The 21352-nt window shown below is 41.5% G+C and overlaps 1 protein-coding gene across 21 annotated transcripts in view; it reads right to left on the bottom strand.

Annotated features, from left to right (window-relative positions):
- Positions 1–21352, bottom strand: part of kcnma1a (potassium large conductance calcium-activated channel, subfamily M, alpha member 1a) — a 128746-nt gene that overhangs the window by 89611 nt on the left and 17783 nt on the right. For all 21 annotated transcript variants that reach the window (XM_020603214.1, XM_020603215.1, XM_020603193.1 and 18 more), the window contains exon 2: positions 9427–9594. In XM_020603214.1, coding sequence (XP_020458870.1) covers positions 9427–9594 — 168 coding nt within the window. The remainder of the gene's footprint in view (positions 1–9426; positions 9595–21352) is intronic.

Raw genomic sequence — 21352 nt, 5'->3', positions numbered from 1 at the left:
GAGGTTAGGTGTTTTAGGGACACTGTGTGGCCATGCCATCCCATCCCAGGAAACAAAATCCCAGTGAGGGTAAACGGATCTGAAACCTTGCTTAGCAGATGGTCCCTTCTGTGCAGAGTCCTCTGATAAGCAATTAGAAGCACACACATGACAACAGTATATTCAGACTGAACCTGAGACCATACTGTATCTATGGCCAGGTCTGATATTGTCACAGGACTGTAAATGGTAAATGGACTGTATTTTATATAGCGCTTTCTCACAGTGTGTTGCACTGGACAAAGCGCCATTCACCCATTCACACACCGATGACAACAGGCTGCCACGCACCGGCGCTAATCAAGCCACCGAGAGCAGTTCGGGGTTCAGTGTCTTGCTCAGGGACACTTAGGCATGCAGGGAGACCGGGAGTCGAACCACCAACTTGCTGGTCAGGAGACGACTGCCCTACCTCGTGAGCCACAGCCACCCACAGGAGTCACACATGGTAACAGTGGAGAAGGGTTGTCCCATCAATATAAATCAGTATGTGACAGTTGCATTTTATTTCTGTCAATCACTCAGAGGCTTGAGGGCTAGAGGTGCATTTCTGATAGAGCACCAAAGACCAAAGACTTTTTTTGTGATTTCAACTGAAAGTCCCTCACTGCAACAAAGACGATAAATCAGTACCGGCTTCTGAATGATGATAAATTGACCTGGAGGTTCCTGGGGGAACAAACCGAATCCTTCCCAGCTCTGTAGGTGCTGTTCTCTGACTCACTCTGTGCTCCAAGCTCCCTGGAGTGGGCTAAGCATTAAGAGAACTTCCCTGTGGCAACTGATGAAGAATTACATTATTAACATTGAGCATCGTCTTGGCGCAAGCTACAGTATATGTGCTGCATGTCAATTGCTCTATGAAGCAGGAACAGCCTCCTCCTCTTGGTCTGTCTCACCATCTATACATCAGCAGGTCTGAGTCACACAGAGAGCAATATTGTGGGAGGAAAAAGGATCAGCAGTGCTGGGTCTGACTGCATCGCTACCTCTGCTTTACAGGTTGGACAGGTTATTATCTCAGCAACATCACCGGGAGATGTTAGAAGACATGGTTTAGCTGCTTTGAAATGCTTTATTTCAATCTTTTTGACCATCTTATGACTCTTGTGACAATATCAGTTGTTAAAGTTGTTTGGCAGCAAAGCCAACAAGGGCACTGAGACAATGTAAACAAAATTTGCAGTGGCACTGTAGATAATTTACAAGCTACAGACACAATCACTCAATCTACGGTAGGCTACAAACTGACATTAGTAGCACATCTCAGTGTTAGATGTTAGCTTGTGGGAATAGTATAATAGTTGGTTTGTAACAATAGTGCTTTATGTGAACATATTAAACTTGGTTTTTGCAGGCTTTTCTTCTCAAACAGAAGTTACTTATCTATTGCACCATGGTAATGTATTTCTGCATCAGCAGCAAAATAAAAGCATTTGTTTAATCTGCATTATTGCAACAAAAGGAATTTTAATTGTTTGAAAATCATGCTTTTGACTATGCTTAAGAAGCATACCAGGCAGTGACCACAGTGTTAGATGTTGCTGGATCAATGTGAAGCTGCAAGTTCTGGTTCACGAGGTGTGCGTCGTCCTGGAGGCACTGAGTCACTCTGCACTCCTCCCCTGACACCACACCAGGCAGCCATGTCAAAGTGGAGATAGAGTGCTGTCTGGGAGAAGACAGGGGGCTCCAAATGACAAACATGAGAATGTCTGCATCCTCTCCGACTGCCTACTTAAATCTCTGTCTGCACGAAATTCTCTGCCTGTCCATTTGTCTATCAGCCTGTCGACTGTTTGCTCTATGCACCTCTATCTGTATGTCTGTCTCTAGCCTGCAGTCTAATGCGCTTGTGACTCTAAATGTAATCTCATTTCTGACTACCCTGTCACTCTTCAACCTGATGTTTCAGCAGTGAATAAATAACCATGCTGTAAAAAGTAAACAAAATATTATTACTGCAGTCACTTGGTGAGACTAAAGGAAGGCCATATTCTAATCATCTAAAAGCATTGACTACTTGGAATTAAGTACTATGGTGGGTTTGCCATAATTAGCTAAGTGATTTTGGTTTTCACTCTTAGGATAATGCTCCCAGAGCTGTTCTCACAAACAATAGCTATGAAACGAATTAAGAAATACAATAGCTGAACTTTTTCCCTGAATACATTTTAATTACAGCGGCACGATTTGATATGTGAATAGTTTTAGGATGAATGTGCTGAGACAGACTTTTTATGCTCAGACTAAAGGAAACAAATGAACGTGTACTGTTGTCACCACAGTGCCTCAGACACATTGTCTTGCAAGTCACAGGTGACATTGATTTAATAGGGAGAAGGCTGGTAGCCAGCTAAGTGAAACATCACTCCTGCGTTTGCTCTCTTGACCTTTACTCCTGCAGATCAGTTTGAGGGAGGGTAGGACAGATAAAAGGCACAGGGGCTGCAGTAAGAGAAGACCGGTGAAGGTCATTAGTTCTTTAGCAACAGAGGCCCAGGTGGCAAATGGACGGGTGAATAAATAGGGGACAGAAAGAACAAACAATGATGAGTCATCGCACAGAATAGCTTAGACTTATGACAGGCCTAAAGAGGCTGCAGGAAAAATCATTCATGAGGACAAACTGAGACGGCTATTTCAGAGCTGGAAACCTGTCCCTAGTGTGTTGCAAATTTACAAGCAGTGGAAGAAGGCTCATCAGTTACATGCAACACAGTATACGGTGTGAAACAAACTACTTTTTTATCCCTCTGACATACAGTATTTCAAATGCAATCTACTGAATCTTTCTGTTCTGAGTTATCATATAGTTAAGCAACTGTTACTTGACAGAATTTGAAACGGAATGCTTGCTGGTTAATATAATACAGTTTGCTGTGCCTGTATTGGTAATATGCATGCTCAGATATGCAGCACTATATCTGCTTACTAAGTGAGAAAGCAATGTGCAAATTTCTGAATGATGGCAGGGCTCCCTGTAGCTTTTTTATCATCTGATGACACCCTGCTTTCCTTCATGTCCCCTTCGCCTGCTACTCTCCTTGATTGCACAGTGCACAACTTGTTTTTCTTATGTGGTGGCAGCCCAGAAAATCAAGGCTAGCAGGGCTGACTTCTCACATGACCAGTGGCCATGGTATGCAAAAAAAAAATATTTATAGAGGGTTACATTCATCATTCATACCTAGTAGTGTATTCCTGCATGATTACTGTATTTCAGAGGAGACTCTGGCACCACACCCATCTCTCTCCTCCTGCTCCTTCCACCTTACTCATGCTGCAGTGCTTGTCCCCCATGGTCCCTCCAGTATAAACAGCTATTCATCATCATTCAGAGCGTTTAAGTCAATGCCAATTGAACTGCCATGGACTGAAATTATAGCAAATGACAAATAAATAAGCTGTGCAGCTAGCTAAAGTCAAAAACTGCGAGAAATTGGAGGGAGGCAAGGAGACAGCCCGGGGGTTTCAGAGGGCACCAGGTTTAAGAGAATAGGAGTGAACTCATTCAGGAAATGAGTTTCATTACGGAGTAAGACACTGCCAAAGCAAAATGCCATGTCAACGAATGCTGAACAAAGAGGTAAAAAAAATTATATATTTGTTTTTGTCTACTGCTATTAATTTACAAAGAAATTGGGTTGTGAAGTATGTGTGATGAGGCTCCGCTGCTATTGATAGCTTTCTATTTATTTTTCATTTGTTTATTTTACAGGGACATGTGCAACTATTTCTCACATCAGCATGACAGACACTTTCTTAGACAAGCATTTCTGACAGACACTATGGGAAATTATATTATTTGTGTACATGAATGTGCACATTTCTGTTAAAAATATAACTGGACAATAATTCAAAATGGTAATTTACTAACATCAGCAGAATAATATGTCAATTTAAACATTTAGTGATGATGTTTTGCATGTCTTTTGTCCAAATTAGTGATCAAAACTTGGATTTTCACATAGTAAGAGATGGGTCTCTGGGCTGCATAACAGTGGAACATGCATTATTATTCTGAATATGTTGCCATTTCATTGTATACACTGTAGTGTAACAATCAAGACCAGTCTCGGGCCAACTTTTCCAGGTCTCAGTCTCATCTCAGAATTGACCACATTTTTACCCAGTCTTGTTTCCATCTCAGACAAAGAGGACTTTGGACTTTATTTCAAGACCAATCAAGACCACAGCTAACAAAGATGCTAAAGTACTGAATTAAGTTGCATTATCTTGGGAAGCTGAGCTACACTAAAGTTGCAGTTAGCCTGGCCTTGGTCTCGACCCCTTGAAGTCTTGGTCTTGATACACTCTAGTCCTGGTCCCAACTTGGTCTCAGTTTGGTGGTATTGACTAAAACACTAATACACTGATATATAGAAAAAAAACAAACATCATACTTAATATTATGATAATGATGTCATTATTTTTGCCCAGACCTAGTATAGGATGAACTTGCAGAATGTGCCTGTACATGTGTGGGTGGATGTATTTGTTATAAAGATTTCTCATTGAGCCTTTCAAGCAGTTAAACATGCTGTTGCACCTAGATGGAAAAACATCATGTTATAACATAATGCTGCTTTCAAACATGCAATATAATAAACATACAGTACATTATCTTGCTGAATGCATACTGTATGAACATATGCTACTTGTTAGTTTTATGTAAAGGCATGAGGCTATTGTCACAGAGGAGCATGAAGCAGGATATGGTGCTGTGTTGACAGCTGCATTCATGCTGGGGAGTTTACTGACAGAAATAAATTAGTTCCACACGCTCAACGGGAAAGCGTAATTAGCCAGCCCAAACAGACGCACACAGACATGCATTTACACATCCACTTGCACACACAGAGCAGGAGAAAACGCATTGTAACTACATAGGCAAATATGCATCAGACGCACATACAGTACATTCACGGGTAAACACGAGGATGCAAACAGACTTTGGCAGTCTCCAACAGCTGTTGTAGAAAACACAAATATGCTTCTATAAGCCTAAAGGACTGCCATTACACAAATGTACTTATATGCAGAGGTAAATATATACTGCACTAACATAAATAATGCCAGTCTGGAAAGTAGAACATTGTGAATGACAGTTGTTCTCCATGAAGGAAGGAAGCCAATCATGGGGAGTGCAAGCAAACACTTTCACACTTGTTTTATTCACAACTGGAAGTTTGGGGACACATGGAAACATAATGGAACATACCCACAGGGTCCTTACACACTCTGCGCGCGCGCACACACACACACACACACACACACACACACACTAAGCAACTGTTCCCACAGATAAAGAATGTAGAAAACGAGATAAGAAAGAGGTAATTAGAGGTAAAAAGTAAACCAGTAGAGAAAGTGTGACAAAGAGAGGTGGGTCTCCTGTCAGAGGCTCTACTGCAAAATCTGGTTTAGAAAAATGGGGTTGGATGAGGAAAAATGCCAGATTTTGTTATGGTTGCAGTGAGAATGCATGTGCTGTCACTCTACTGCCGAGAGAGACATCTGTGCTGTATTTTCAGACGATAGGGGTCAATATGCAGAGTGTGGTTGGATGGGGAGGCAGAGGGATGACCATAGGGTTTAGGGAGCGGACCATGAGAACAGATGGTCCCTGGTTGCCACCCAAGATCCCATTAAGAAAGATGCCAGGGCTGACCTATTTCTGGGTCCACCATGTCGTGCAAATCCACTGCACAGAGAGATAGTGCGAATATCTACATTCAGGGGTTCTAATCCTTTCATTGGAAACTATGAGATTCCATATGTTGTTACCATAGCATCATTGCAGGAATCAGTTAGATGAGATGCTGTGATAATGCAAGCCAAAAATTCAGTCGACTCGTATTTCCATCTGTCCAACTAGCCATTCCCTCGGACACTGTGCCTTTGAATGCTCAGTGAGGACTTCCTACAAAGCAACTGGAGTGATACGATTGTCAAGAGAGCAATGAGCCATCCGGTGCCACACCAGATGTGCTCTGCCTTTCACCTACAGGTTTGCTTTATATGCACTGCTATTGTGTGGACAGCTGTCTTGAGGGCTTAAACTGCAGATGGCACATACACATCGCTTACTGCTCTGCAGAAGTCCAGACAGTATAGTATACAGTACTGATACATACAGTATCAGTCAATCTGCAGACAGCTTTTTAAAAACCATTTTCAAACATCTGGAACTTACTGTTACAATGTGTGTTTTTCTTCCCCTTTCATTTTGCTGTATTACCAGCAAATGATCATGTTCAATTTAAGTTCATCACTTGTCATGTTTTTCTCTTTAACCTCGAGCTTTGTGTCAGCTGAAAACTACACTGGAGGCAGGTTATGTGTGGTTGAGGTGATAAATATTTGATGACAGTGATATTATAGAGGTGAGGACCCACACAGAGGAGCAACACTGGATGGTGCTAGCATCAGTCATTCCCACTGGTATTTTTTTTAAAGGCACATAAGGTGACACAGAGTCTAATCCAAAGTGGATATAAGACTTTTTGTGTGATGGTGGCTGGGAAGGGCTCGTGTTGATTATTGAGGCTATGATCACACAAAGAAAGGGGACCATTATCAGCACCTTTATGCTGTGAAATCACAGGTACAAAGACATACAATCTCACATACAGACATACACACATGCATACAAGTGCCCATGTGCACCTGACATCTGCTGGTCTTTGTTTATGGTTATCTGCTGTTGCAACAAATGGATCTTCTCCTTCAGGTCACTAATGATCAGAATGATCTGTTTCTCATGCAGCACGTCTGCTCCTAATGGCTTTGCACTGTGGGTGGATATGTGTTCATTTAATTCCTTTCTCATCAGAGCAAAGACGTTTGGCAAAGTCACATTAGGCACCAATAATAAAACAGGCCTCATCATTCTCACGCCAGTAATTTGACCCAGCATGGGGAAACAATATAGGGGGACTCCTGGCCCAACCTGCTGCTATGGGTGGATTTAGGTTTGTCTGGTAATTCAACAAGCCTGGGGGTATACTTGATCTTTCTCTAGCAGTGAAGTCATCAAGGCAAACAAATGAATGGGGATGGAGAGGTCTGTCTTTCTGCAGACCAGAGGCGCTCTCTCTCTCTCTCTCTGTCTGCTTTAGGTTTGACTCTTTCACCTGGGTAGAATGGAGCCTGCATCAAGTTTTAATCCTACCTGTGCGTGTGTTATTTCTGCTCTGCTGTGCCCGGGCAGACCCCCCCCCCCCATTTCAGATGACTGAACACCACTACACAGCAGTTGCTATGGTTACCAGCCAGGTTCTGTGTACATGGATATTGAACACAATTTTGATCTGCAGTGAAGCGCTGATGGGAGAGCACAAGTCCCACAGATTCACCCACCCCCACATACACATGAGCATACTTAGACACAAAAAGCTATCACACATGCGCTGCATATGTGGAGAAATGACAGTATATATGTGCATCCACAAATGTACACATTCCACCCACATGAAAAGATACTCATTGATCTACACTGAGGGCTCATCAGTACATATTGTGCTGTATATCATCTGACTGAGCACATGAGCAAACACAGCCTGCTGGGCAGAATGATCAGCTCTACCAGAAGTAGCACAAATCGCAGGAGGTGATACACCGGGATACCTCTGTGACTAGGACCTCGCTTAAAGCTACCAGTGCTTTATTTCTCACTGACTCTCAGGTTCACTTTCCATCTGCCCGTCTGTCGGTGTTGGTGTCTCTCTCTCTCTCTCTCTCTCTCTCATACACACACACACACACACACTTGGGGCAGCTTGTGAGTGCTCTGTCAGAGCAGAGGATGAAAACAGGAGGGAGCTGTGTCCAGGCCAGCAGAGCTGTGTGAGTGGGAAAGTGATGAAAGAGAGGTTCATTTAGTAAACTGAAAGCTCCCTTCAGGATTCATCATCTTCTTCACCACAAAAGGCCTGAATCCTCCTCAACTTCCAGCTATTCTCACCAGGCATGAAGAAACGTTCACATTCCAACAAATATTAACAATGAGAGTATTAGCATTTTAGTTTGGACCCATCTCTCTCCTGACTCCCACCATTGCTTTGTTCAGACCACAGATGCAGAGTGGATGGTCTCTGCAAGACATACTAGTGATAATCTTCTGATGCAAATCAAGATGTGAAAGGAAAGGTAGACAAGACAGAACTAAGAATAGATAATTTGGTAATCCAGACAGCTAAAAAGAATGAGGCTAGCAGTTATAGGCAGCATGCTACTCACAGCTTACTCTCTGTCACTCACTGGAGCAAGGTGGCAGACATCTTGCTCAGCTGAGAGGAGGAGCACATGAGAAATGCTAGTGATGGGAAGGCAGTTTTTAATTTTAATAATATATTTTTTACTCAAATGGCGCAGCTGCATGAAGCAGCACAAGGCAGAGGAAACACTTATCAGACTGACTGAATGTTTGCAGTGTATTTCTACCACTTCAAACTGTCTTCAAAGCTGTGTTTCTGCTGTTTATACAGTAGTTTCAGAAAGCCTTACAGAAATGTCTGCAACATAGTGTGCAAAAGGTGAAGGGGTCTGAACACTTCCTAGGGCCAGTCTATCCTTGAAGTTATCCAAGTTACAAGACACTACAAACCACAAATATGAAACCGATCATGCAATATGGGACCAGACGGCATAGCATCACACAGTATATGTGATTTAGACCACTGCAGATACATCAGGTTCTGGCAGACTTGTAAGACTTGTAGAGTTTAGGAGAAATTGTGGGGGCAGAGTGAGGGATGGAGCTCAAGAGAGGAGGGTCAGTAGGGGAGAGGAGCTGTAATTCACACCATGGGAAAAGCCACAGAGGCAGTCTTTTACCTACTGCACACACTCAACATGTTCTACCTCTCATTCTTGACAAATAAATCTCTCCCTTACACACACACACACACACACACACACACACACGCACACACACAATTATGTGCATGCACACCAACACAAACACACACATCGTTTCAACTGGCAGAGGCACAACAGAGTGAGTTACAGCGTGCCACACAGGCCACTGCAGCACACAAAAGGTTGAACAGTGCCAGTCAAATAACCGGCTGAGGTTCTGAAAAGAATGATTGTCCGCTCACTTCTGTAGGATCAAATTAATTGCCCTACACTATGTCTCCAGTGGGACCTGTGTAAAACAGGTGAGTAAATGTGTACATGGCAGTGGATTATACAGTGGATTAATGTGACAGCCAAGTTGGGTGTGAAAAGCAACGGATGCCTGTTTGCCTGAGGAACGACCAAACTGCTGCACTTATCTAACTGCGGGTTGGGCAAATGATTAGTGTCAAAACAGTGCTAATGGAGCAGGGACTGATGGTGTCTAACATATTTATATCCAGTAGAAGAAATGAAACCTACCAGAACTCTGCCAGTGAGCGTCTGAGCGGAGATCATGACTCCAGCCCAGTCTTTGACTGAAGTCATCCATCCAACCTCGCTGGCTGGTGCCTCCTCTTTCTCATCAGGATTCTTTGCTGTCCTGTCTGCTGCCTGATTGTTGGCGGGGTTGTTCACCTTCTGAGCTTCCTGGAAGAAAAAAAAAAAAAACAGTGTAAGGAAGTGGAGCAAATTAAATATAAAAACAAGAAAGTAGCCTGTAGTTGTATTTAACTTTGTTGGCCATTGGCAAACTTATTTCTTAAGGCTCTAGCTTCTGTACTCCTGAGGTCATGCATATCCACACACATGACAAGCTATAATATCTAAGGGGTAAAGGACAACCTGCGACTGCAGTCATCATGCCATGATGGTGTCTATCTGCTATATTTTGAATATGCGTGTTTGAATGAATTTAAGTGTCCTAGTGTCAGATAATGACAAAATGTAACTAATCAGCTGTGCCATTTTGCCCATATGGCTCTTTAATTTAACAGTTCAACAGGGCAGAGACTGTTGTTTTCATGCAGGCCTTTCATTGTTGCTTCTTGCGTCTGACAGTGAGCAGAGTTGCATGACAGTTCATTGACATGTTTTGCTTAGCACAGTCACTGCGTGTAGATGTTCCTCTCCAGTCATTCACTCACTCTTCATTTGACACAAGCAGGCACTCATCCTTTCCCATCCTCCTGGCAGAAGAAGAGAATGAGTGGATTTCCCTTTAAGTACAGGTTTGTGTGTCACCCTCAGAGCCAAAAAGCCATCAAGTTAAGATCAGCAAATGGCATAACTTAGCTTAAACCAAGTTATTTATTTGTTTTTGCTACAACTTAGTTTTTAATAAACCATGACCAAGTGATTTTTGTAGTCCATTTAATACACTTAACCTAATCTCATGATAATCCTAACTTTAACCAATTTCTTTCCTAACCTTCACTTGGAAACAACTGTGTATTTTCCATATACAGTATGTTAAGATTGCCACATAATCTAGTTTGTGTGCAAAGCATTCATGTAAAGATGTTTATATTTCGAAGTTCAAGTTTGTATCACAAAACATTACATGAATTCCTGTTGGCTGCAAGCTGGTAAACAGTAAAAAGTTAAATAAGCATGTATAACAATGTACAGGCTGCTTGACTGAAACTCTGTCTACTCTACACTCACAATCACCATCATCCAAACTCCTTCAGTACTCAGTTGAATACATAGCCAGCACGCATCTCACCTGTCACATGCTGCAGATACTCAGCTAAGTGTGTACGCCTGTGGGTCGCCATTCACAGGGATGTCTAAAGTTTCACTCTGATTGGCTGGGTGCCTGCTCAGGGTCACCCAAGGCATGTTGTGGCGGTGTAGTGTGTGCTAAACTATGCCCAGCAGTTACATCTTAGGCCAGAGGACCCCACAAGCATCACGCTTTTTCTGTTCTTGAGTGTTTGTTTTGGGATCCCCTGAAATTGAGAAGGTTACATCTCAAGGGGTTTATCCAGATATAATAAATTTCCATATACTCTACTCCACACACATATAACCACAGTAGAAATCACATCACACAAGATCTACTGCATGTTACACCTGTCAAATTTCACAGCAGGCTTGCTCACGGTACCCGTTTCTAGATCTTCTTACCACCATTTCCTTTGAATTTGTTTTTATGCATGCTATAAATACCTCCAGACATTCATCCTGTCACAGCAATTTTGGGGTAAATGCTGCTTTATCAAATCATTGTGTGCACATGAATTACAATTATAACAAAGATTTCAAAATACAGAGAATATTATGCTTTTATTATTATTATTAGATACAGTAGATGTTTTGTATTTGTTTTCAGATAATGGACTCCCATGAATGTGAGGCTGGGAACTCTCGTTAGTACGGACCTGAACATGGGGGCTATGACAACACATTTAGTCGCAGCAGTGTTTTACTGTGTGTGCATGAAAGCATGTGTCTGGCTGAGGGGAACATATGAATAATAGATGCAGTCACAAACGGATGATCGGGTAGATCAGAAGAGATGGTTTAAGCAAGGAATTGCTTCTAGCTCATTTAGGTGGCCGGCAGTAGGCCTAAGTCAAGGGAGCGAGCAGCCTGCCATGGGAGACTCCATCTGCTGGCTAAATATAAACACCTGTGATGTCAAACTGAGAGAGAGGCAGGCAGAGAGGGGGAGGGGGAGAGGAGGAGCAGCAGGAGAAGAAATGACTCTCCATAAAGGAGACTGAATAATATGAAGGACACAAACATCAACAAAACAACTCTTCTTGTTGTCTTTAAAAGGTACAGTAACTAAGATTTTACACATTGTCTGATAAATCAAGTGAAAATGAGAGGTTGCGTTGCTGCTCCATATATTAACCCCTTTCGTGTATGACGTGCAGCCCTTCCATTGTTATTCCACCAAAAGAGCTGTTATGCTGTTTTCTAAAGTGTGTTTTCAAAATTAGTCCAATGCCAGCTAGCAAAGGTGATAAGAAGTGTCACTTCAAACACCGGGCCACATAGGACCTCTCAGCAGCTAAGAGTCCAAAACAGGGGCTGCCAGAGCGAAGTGGTCGCATTGATTTGCACAGAGAGAGTGAGACAAAAAGAGCAAAAACCAGGATTAACATCAGTTTGGCTTTTTGAGATGGAGAGTGGTAACAGCAGCCAAAGGCTTCAAGTTTGATTCAGGTGTGGCTTCTAAAGCTAACATGTTACTGTCAGTAATATTAGCATCCAAACATGGTTAGAATTTCACCTTTGCATTGAATTCATGTGATATAGTTATTTGTGTAACATTAATTCCTTGTGTCACATTAGCAGTAACCAGAGCAATCTACTGGATTTCCTGATTTAGCAGTAACCAGAGCATTCTACTGGATTTCCTGATTTCCTGTATTCAATAAAGTAATGATTGTGTAAGTGTATGAAATATGATAATGTTCTACTAACTGACCAAATTTCAGCTGTCTTGCATTTAGCAAATTATAGACCCTTTGTATTAGTATAACAAGTGGCGATGTAACACCTGTTCAATTTTCTATTAAAAATGTATGTAGTTCATCTTCCTACTTCAAGAAACATTTTTATATTAAGACAGGGTCGTACCAATTAACAGAGTACACAGGGGAGGCCTGGTTATAATGAGCAAGAGAGAGACTGACAAAACACGACACAGATATGAAGACCGAAAAGGGACTGAAGTGAGGAATGCATACAATGTGAACAAAGAGACAGAGGCTATGGGAGAAGAAGGAGGACACCCAGTCAAACAATAAGTCAGAGGGAGGTTAGATGACAGAATAACAGAACAATAAAGCAAAGGGGCAGAGTTAATGACAGAGAGAAACAAATAAGACATGGAGAGAGAGGACACTGAGAAAACACAGGAGAGACAGAGACAGGGGAAAAGAGAAAGATACTGCAAGACAGGGAGATAAACAACTGGGTGAAAGACAGACAGCAGGACAAATCAGGTGCATGAGAAATGAGAAGTGAAAGCATGAGACCAGAGACAGAGAGAGACAAAAAGAAAAGTCAAGAGAGACAGAAGCATGCCCATGTGACTCCGCTGATCTAACAGGACTTGGCTTTAACACAGCTGTTCCCCTGGATTTCATCCTCATCGCTGGGGAAATCTCTATTCCAGTGTGAGAGGCTATTTATAGCTTTACCCAGGGAGACATCAAACTAGTGAATCTCATAACATGCCCTGTTCTCCCTGTTTGCTATTTTAATACCAGTACAGTTATCCAGTGTCCCTGGGTTACAGACCTACACTGGGTCGCAGCAAAAGGTAAGTGGGAAGACGAATAGAGAGCTTCTGCACATACTACTGTACATGCACACAAGGATGAATATGACACCATGTGGAGAAATGCTGTTATTCCTGTGTTATAGATCCTGACTACTGAGCCAAATAGAACTAAGGGGCCCAAATGATAAATACTATCAGCCCATAGGAAGTGCATCTTTGCTACCAAAAAAAAAAAAAGAAAATTAGGATGAAAAATTATGATATTTTTAAGCCTTAGTGCTGGTGATAGCCGTGGCCTGAGGTATTATGTTTTTATCTGCCCAGCCCATTCTTGTGAACATGATATATGGCTTGAAGGACTTTCTTCACATTTTTCCACTTGAATTCAAGGATGAACAGAATAGATTTTGATGGTAAGAGGTCAAAGGCCAAGGTCAATGCGGCCTTGTGTTCATCCCATTTTTATGGACATATCTCAGGAACACCTTGAGGGATTTTCCTCAAATTTGGCACAAATGTCCACTTCTAATTAAATCTAAACTTGTGTTTATAAGTGTATTACTGCAAAACAGGGACAAAGTGTAGAAATGAAGAAGAGAAACCTGATCTAAGATGATGGGACTCAACACACCAGAGGTATTTGATCAATTTTCCTATCACAACACAAATGTAATTTATACACATTCTATAGTAGCAAAGTAAATCTGCACATGTGACACAGTAGATACCATGAATGCAAATTTCGGCACTGTGCATCAAGAAACGGCGAGATTGAGGTCAGTTAAGCTGAAAGTCCAAACTATCTAAACACTGACAAATATAACATCACATGATGATTACTGATTTCACCAACAGTACCAAAGCCATCAGTGTCACTGAAAAGGATGCTCATCTCTGGAATCACATTAGCCCTGCGCTGCCTCTCTGTGCCGAGCTTATCTTGAGCACTGCGGGCCAGAGTAGAATCAGACAATTTGTGGACACTGAAATAAATAGATGACATCCATAATGTCGACAAGCCAAAAAGTGTACATCTCCCTGCATCTCAGGACAGGACCTCATTCCTCAAAATGGCTGCACTCCAAATAAGCTTTTTGTCCCAGTTGTGATGTCTCCTCAGCTAACAGAGAAAAAAAAGATGACAGTGATAATGAAAAAGCATAATGCAAGGCTGGAAGCACACACTCTCCAAACTGTACACTCTTTATATCCCTCAAACAAGTAGGATAGAATAGAGACACATCTGCATGAGCGTTACTTCCTTATGACTGGAGGGAGAATGAAAAATCTTCAATGTACTGTCCTGCTGATTCATAACGCTGTACTGCACCGCTCCCATTGATGCAACATTTCAAGCCCCAGTGGTTTGGGATAAAAATAGATGATGCAGTGAATTGTGGGAGATCGAAAGGTCAGCACTTGTGATCCATAACGTCTTTGAGTTTTATCATTTTAATGTCAGCAGATAATAGAAGGCCAGTGGCCTAAATGAGGGCATACTAAAAAGTAGACTATATAATAAAAGGACCCAAATGAATGTTTCTCATCGCAGCATCTCTTGTGTAAAAAGCCTGGCTGAAGAGCAGAGAAAATTAGTTAATGTACGGCTGCATTTCTATTCCCTCTGGGTGCAGTTGTTTGGCAGATGAAAGCTGAAGGGGCTTTAATGGTAGAACAATCCAAAAAACACAAACCACTGGTTTCATTGAGTTTACGAGGTGGCTGAGCAATAAATAGAATCCCAGCAGGTTTAGCCATAAAAACAATAAATAAAAAAAATCAAAATCAAAATCAATGCTATAACTTCCTTTGCACTCCTCATTACTCTTTGAAACCCTGGGAGAAGGCTGACACCACATCACTGGAATTTGTCCCCAACAATCACGTCCACTGCTGCCTGTCTAATAATTCACCATAAACAAGGTAAGGAGCTGCTGCTGCTGCTCCACCTCTGGCAAGAAGGCTGTCGCCTCTATTGCTACAACTGTATTTGACTGCATGTACAGATAACTGCCCCAGAAAATGAGCATTAGAAAGATTTATGGCTTCAGACAGACAGTGAAAACAATTAAGTGACAGCATAATTAGTGTAATGCAGACAGAGAAGTGCAAATGGCTGTGTATGTGGTGGGGCTGCACCACTGTTTGTACAGCACCACATCACTGGAATTTGTCCCCAACAATCACGTCCACTGCTGCCTGTCTAATAATTCACCATAAACAAGGTAAGGAGCTGCTGCTGCTGCTCCACCTCTGGCAAGAAGGCTGTCGCCTCTATTGCTACAACTGTATTTGACTGCATGTACAGATAACTGCCCCAGAAAATGAGCATTAGAAAGATTTATGGCTTCAGACAGACAGTGAAAACAATTAAGTGACAGCATAATTAGTGTAATGCAGACAGAGAAGTGCAAATGGCTGTGTATGTGGTGGGGGTGCACCACTGTTTGTACAGTACCATACACACACACACACACACACACACACACACACACACACACAAATCACAAATATTATCTTCAACATGTGGACATGTAATTATTGGTCATTAAATTCTTGGTAGGTTTAATTTATTGTTCTTTTTAATTAAAACTACCTAGAGATCGTTTGTTATTATGCTTAATACACCCAGGCTCACATTCTTATTTTCTATGCAAAAGAGGTCTGACTTAGAGCGAAATGCTTCATTCAATAAACCAGACAAATTCCATTCAGTGTGACTACTGACATGAGAAGAATTTAGAAGCAGTGGTTATCGCACCAAGGACAGAAATCCTAGTTTTCATACATTATGTATGCAGAGTCTTTCGTTCTTTGGATAATGAAAACACTCTATAGTACATACAATACAGCAGCTAACCACACAAACATGCACTCTGACAGCACCCTGAGGGGGTGACATACCATTTTATCCCATCAGAAAGCAGGTGGAATAAAGAAAGAAACATGCTTGAATGATATTAGCCTTTATAGTACTACAGTCATCATGGTAATACTACCTGAGGCTAACTTCCACCATTTTATACAGCAGCTTAATATAACTTACCTGTGGATGAGACTTACTGGATGAATATCCATATGGAGTATTCAAGGCAAACTCCTTTTAGATGACCAAACATGCTGCTTAAGCATTCAAACACAAAAAAATATGCCCACTTCAAATAAAAAGCTTCTATCTCAATAGTGCACTGTCTACTTTCACTAGTTGCTACTGTGATGTTTGTCAAAACTGTTCTTCAGGTGATGTTTTACTGCGTAGAACCAGCCTCCCTGTTCAGCTACACCCTGAAGGGCGACTCTTCTCTATTATCGCTCTTACAAACAGGACTCATTCACTCAAGGGCACTGGACAATTTTATGTCTGTGTGTACAGTATGTGTGTGTGTTCAAGTCAGTATTTGATTTCCATCTCAACTGGTGCTCAGTTTGTTTCGGCATCACTTTACCATACCCATGAAGCAGGAGGTAATAGCATGCTTCCAAACATGAAACCTGCTTGGATCCCCTAACACTGGCGCCTGCGGCAGAACTCCTACCTCCGCTAACACAGCTCCATCAGCTGCAGGACACTCAGCCGCACACATTACTGAGCAAAAAGCCTTTTTTTTCATACAGCTTGCATTTTAACCACATTTCAACATGGTAGGCAGTTGTATCCACTGAAATATTCTTATATAAAAGTGCATATTAGAAGAGAAGCACTGTAGCATGAATGCCTTTGGCTACTTAATGCATTCTTGAGCCTTGTGTAACCAAATGTTTTTCCCCTGAGTCTGATACTAGTTTTCATCTCAGTGCATTTTAATCAAGTTGGCTAGTAGACTGGCATAAGAAGACAAGGTTAAAGACACCCTGTAGAGTTTAAGACACACAATGTTTACATTTAAAACAGTCTATCAATGAGTCCTTACAAATGTGTTGAATGCATGTCCTTTCTCATAGCACACATTTTTACAGTATCTGGAAAACAACATTGTTCTAGCTACAGTAGCTGATTCTCTGCATTTTGCCATTAACTGCCAATCACCGAACTCACTGCTGTTTCAGAAACCTTTGAAAAATGTCACTCTCTTTACTGTCAACAATTGACATTTAAGTATACTTTAATGTTTAACAGGCCATAACATGGCCAGTTGTACTGTACTCGTCTTAAATTCTCCAGTCTGGGACAGAATATTAACTTTATTTTGGAAATTACTGGCTATATTAATGTCATCCCTGAAAAACAGAATTGGCCAACAAAGACCTCCACAGTTTATCATTATTTAATCCACACTGGAATCTTTCTGCATCACTCAATTCATCTGCTTCAGTATATCAAAGAAAGTTAAACACTTTCTCATGAAATAATTATAATAATTATGTTGACAGGTATGCTATTTGAGATACTATTTAAATCCGACAATTTGCATTAGTTAAAGTGGTAGGTTTTTATTTAAGGACCTCTAGGGTGGTCCTATTATTATTATTATTAGGAGGAAGTGTCTGGAGAGAGGGAAGTCTGGGCATCTTTGCTTAAACTGCTGCCCCCGCGACCCGGTCCCGGATTAGTGGAGGAAAATGGATGGATGGATGGATGGATTATTACTATTATAATAAGACACTTTGTTTTAGTATCTTATATTATGCCAAAATCAATTCATTAATATCAGTAAGTATGTCATTTTTCTAAACACGTATGCCTTGAACGAGCCTTTCTTCTCCACAGTCTTGTTTCCTCTACACCCTCTGGTGAATTTAAAGAGAGCAATAGCACTGAGAACAACAACAACAGTCTAACCAAGCAGTCACCCGCCTTAGCCCTGATCCCCTATGGCTCTAAGAACATTTTAATGAGCCTTCCTCCTAAATACAGACAGTCAGCTAGCTCTCTGTCAACAAGTGACTGAGCATACAACAAACAGATGAAATTTGGTGACCATTTCCTTCTGAGAAATGGGCCATTTAGGGGTTTTCCAAGAGCAGAACACACCCAAAATGGTAGCTACTGCCCTAATTGGCTTCCTGCTGTCTAACCTGCACAGATCAATGACCATGCTCTATAAAGAGCAACACCCAGGCACGACTGGCAGACTTTTTTTTAAGCAGCAAACTGGCAAGAAATTTTTAATTACAGAAGCTAAATATACAAGAAATAAATATACAAGAAAGCAAACCAATAATCACAAGATTATAAAATGCAGGTAAAATGATTTATGCAAACCTAATACCATTTTCCATGTTTCGTTAATCTTACAATAATACATTATTTCTGAGATGGTGTCAGAGAGATGTGTTTCACTAAATGTATTAATGGGTCTATTATACTAAAATGTTCACCTAATCGTTTGTCCAACCCTTTAATATATAAATATACAGCAAGTGCAGCTGACGCACTTAACTATGCATATGCACCAACAATGCAAAAATAGTTGCATGGAGTTTATTTACCATCAAAGAAACTCCTTAATCAGCTGAATCAATCAAGCTTTATAACGTTTCCTGCAGTTTAACAAGGCTTTGGAGCACTACAGAAACAAACTAAATTGATTTGTTTGCAAGTTTGGATTCAGCTCCATTATTGAATGAATCAGTCACACCACAAAATGTGTCACCACAGAACAACAGATGAGTGGGAGATGTCGCAGGATGGGACACAGTTTCTGAGCTTCGTAGCCCATGCATAAGATATGAATGACTGAGTATGAACAGTCTTTCAGCACACCAAGCTAGCAGATGTGTGTACAAGAGCACGTCAAAAATGTTCATCTCTGAGTCACAACATTACAAAATCGCTGTCAAATGTTAAAACACAAATGTGGAAAGACATGTCGAGATTATCGTTATTTTCCTCATAATTGTCCATTTCAGCACAAACCATTCAGCAGGTCAGAGGACAGGGGTACGCTAACCCTTTTAACATGGAACAACATGTATTTATGGAATACTGCATCTTCCTGTTTGATGCTTTCCTACAATCAACAGTTAATGGGCCTCTTGTGACATTGGTCCACCTCTCTTGTGATCTGTTATCTTTTCCCTAACCATCATCCAAACAAACTGCTATTATACACCTTCACAGATGGCTGAATCAACCCCTGTGGTACAGTGTAAAGCTAACATTAATAGCCACATATCCCTCCGTCTACCCATTCTCCTTCTCTTCTCTCTCTTCCTTTTGCCTACCTATTCACCTACTCTTCAGTTCCTCTCCATTTCTTTCTGATTTCTCCTCTCCTCTTATTTTCCACTCCACTCCACTTAAGGCCTATAAGAAGACCAAGGAGATTAGGCTCTCTCCACTTGAGAGATGGGTCTCATTACCTTTATCTTAAACCAATGCAATAATTCTAATCAAAACTCTCACTGATGTCAGCTGGCGCAAAAGGACTATGTGAAAATTTTTAGACTAGCTCAAGCCATATATGTGATGGGGAACAACAGCAAGGTTTGAATTTTAATCAGTAGCTCTCCTGGATAATTACCGATAATTGTAAAAACGACCAATTTGACTAATAGGAAACATTAAACACAGCTGGATTTAAATTCTCATTCCAGTTTCTGAGAATGTGTCCATTAGGTCCACAGATTGTATTACACAATATGAGGTTCAACAATAATTTTTAGGAAATGTTCTTGTTTAAGGCAATAAAAAAAAAGGAAGTCATCTAAGCCTAATGATTCAGAGACTTGCCCTTGATTTGAGAACAGCTCAGAGGCTCACAATAGAAGTGCAAATGATTTTCTAACTCTAGGCTCATTTAATCACTTTAAATTTAGATCTCACGTCTCCCATTGGGGAAAATAAATCTACTTCCTTCATAAAGAATTTGCATGTTTTAACCCTGGAGTTAGGAAAAGGAAACCATGAGAGGACATGCAGGGAATTTTTACGGCTTGTGCTCTCCTATCAGCCCACACACCAAGGCCCCCGATGTGTTCCACATGGAAGGCTGTGTTTCTTTTCTGTGACCCCAGACAGAGAGAGCTTTGACCTACGCTAACAAGATCCATTAAGAGGACCTGAAGTCTGGATGAAACACTGCAGCAAGTGTGTATACACACTCTCAAGCCTACAGAGAATCTGTGTAATTATGCAAGATGGCAGCGCAGCAAACCAATCTGTGTGTTGATAGAAAAGGTCACTGCCTTCAGAGGAAGACTGGACCGTATTGCATAGCATTAAGCTTCTACAGTATGTGATGTCAAGTGTAAAATGGGCTGCAGGGGATGACTGAGGCAGCCTCTGTCTGTATCTCTCACTGCATGGTGTTCAATTTTACCAAATCAAAGGATTTTTAATGTAGAATGGAACATCCACAGACAGAAGAAGCACTTTGTTAGTGTTCAGTGTTGGCTCTGGTTTCTGCTGCAGCACCTGCTGTGTTTGAACAGGTCTTTGAGGAGCTGACAGAAAGTACTGAGGGAGCACCTTTGGCCTAAGGTCAAGAGAGAGCCATTCACTGATTTTTGGGGTGTGGGGTGAAAAAAAAAAACACCTCCCCAGACTCAGCGATTTGACCCTCACAGGCTTAGTACAGGTGGCACTGTTGAGCTCCAATAAACAACAGTGAAAATTCAGCGCATAAACAAAGTGTTGTCAGGGTGTGTTAGAGGGAGAGCTGGCAATCGCTTTCACATGGGATGATGTGACGACTGAATCAGCCCTCCTCTACTGTCCACACTGTGCACATTTGATCACTGCAGCCCTGTACGAACCCAAGGACATGCTGAATGTGTTGTGACTGCATCTGCATGAGAGGAGGATTTGCTTTATGGAATTACACTGAAGCAAGAATGCAGGGAACAATAGAGGAGTGGGTGTGTGCGCGTGAGAATGAGTGATTCATACCGAAGCAGCTCGGACTCTTCAAAGCTCTTGATTTAAACATGATTACTTGCCGTCCTTGCAGCTGACAATTACAATGACGAACTTGTAGGGTCTGTTATGATGTGTGTGGACAAGGTAGGGCGGCCATTATGAGGCTTGGCATCCTTAAACAGAGTCAACAACATGCATAGTGGCTGCAAATGCTGTATATGCAGTATTTCCTCTTTTCTCTCAAGCAAACATCTATGCTATGGTTTCATGTGAATGACAAAATGTGCATTTCATCATAAGGAAGGCAGTTTCCACTTCATCTGGGGCTTTGAGATGTTGTAAGGTTATGTAATTTACTTATC

The sequence above is a fragment of the Monopterus albus genome, unplaced genomic scaffold (genome assembly GCF_001952655.1).
Source record: "Monopterus albus unplaced genomic scaffold, M_albus_1.0 scaffold60.1, whole genome shotgun sequence".
Taxonomy (NCBI): domain Eukaryota; kingdom Metazoa; phylum Chordata; class Actinopteri; order Synbranchiformes; family Synbranchidae; genus Monopterus; species Monopterus albus.
Note: the sequence above shows the minus strand (reverse complement) of the source record. Positions and strands in the feature narration are given on the sequence as shown.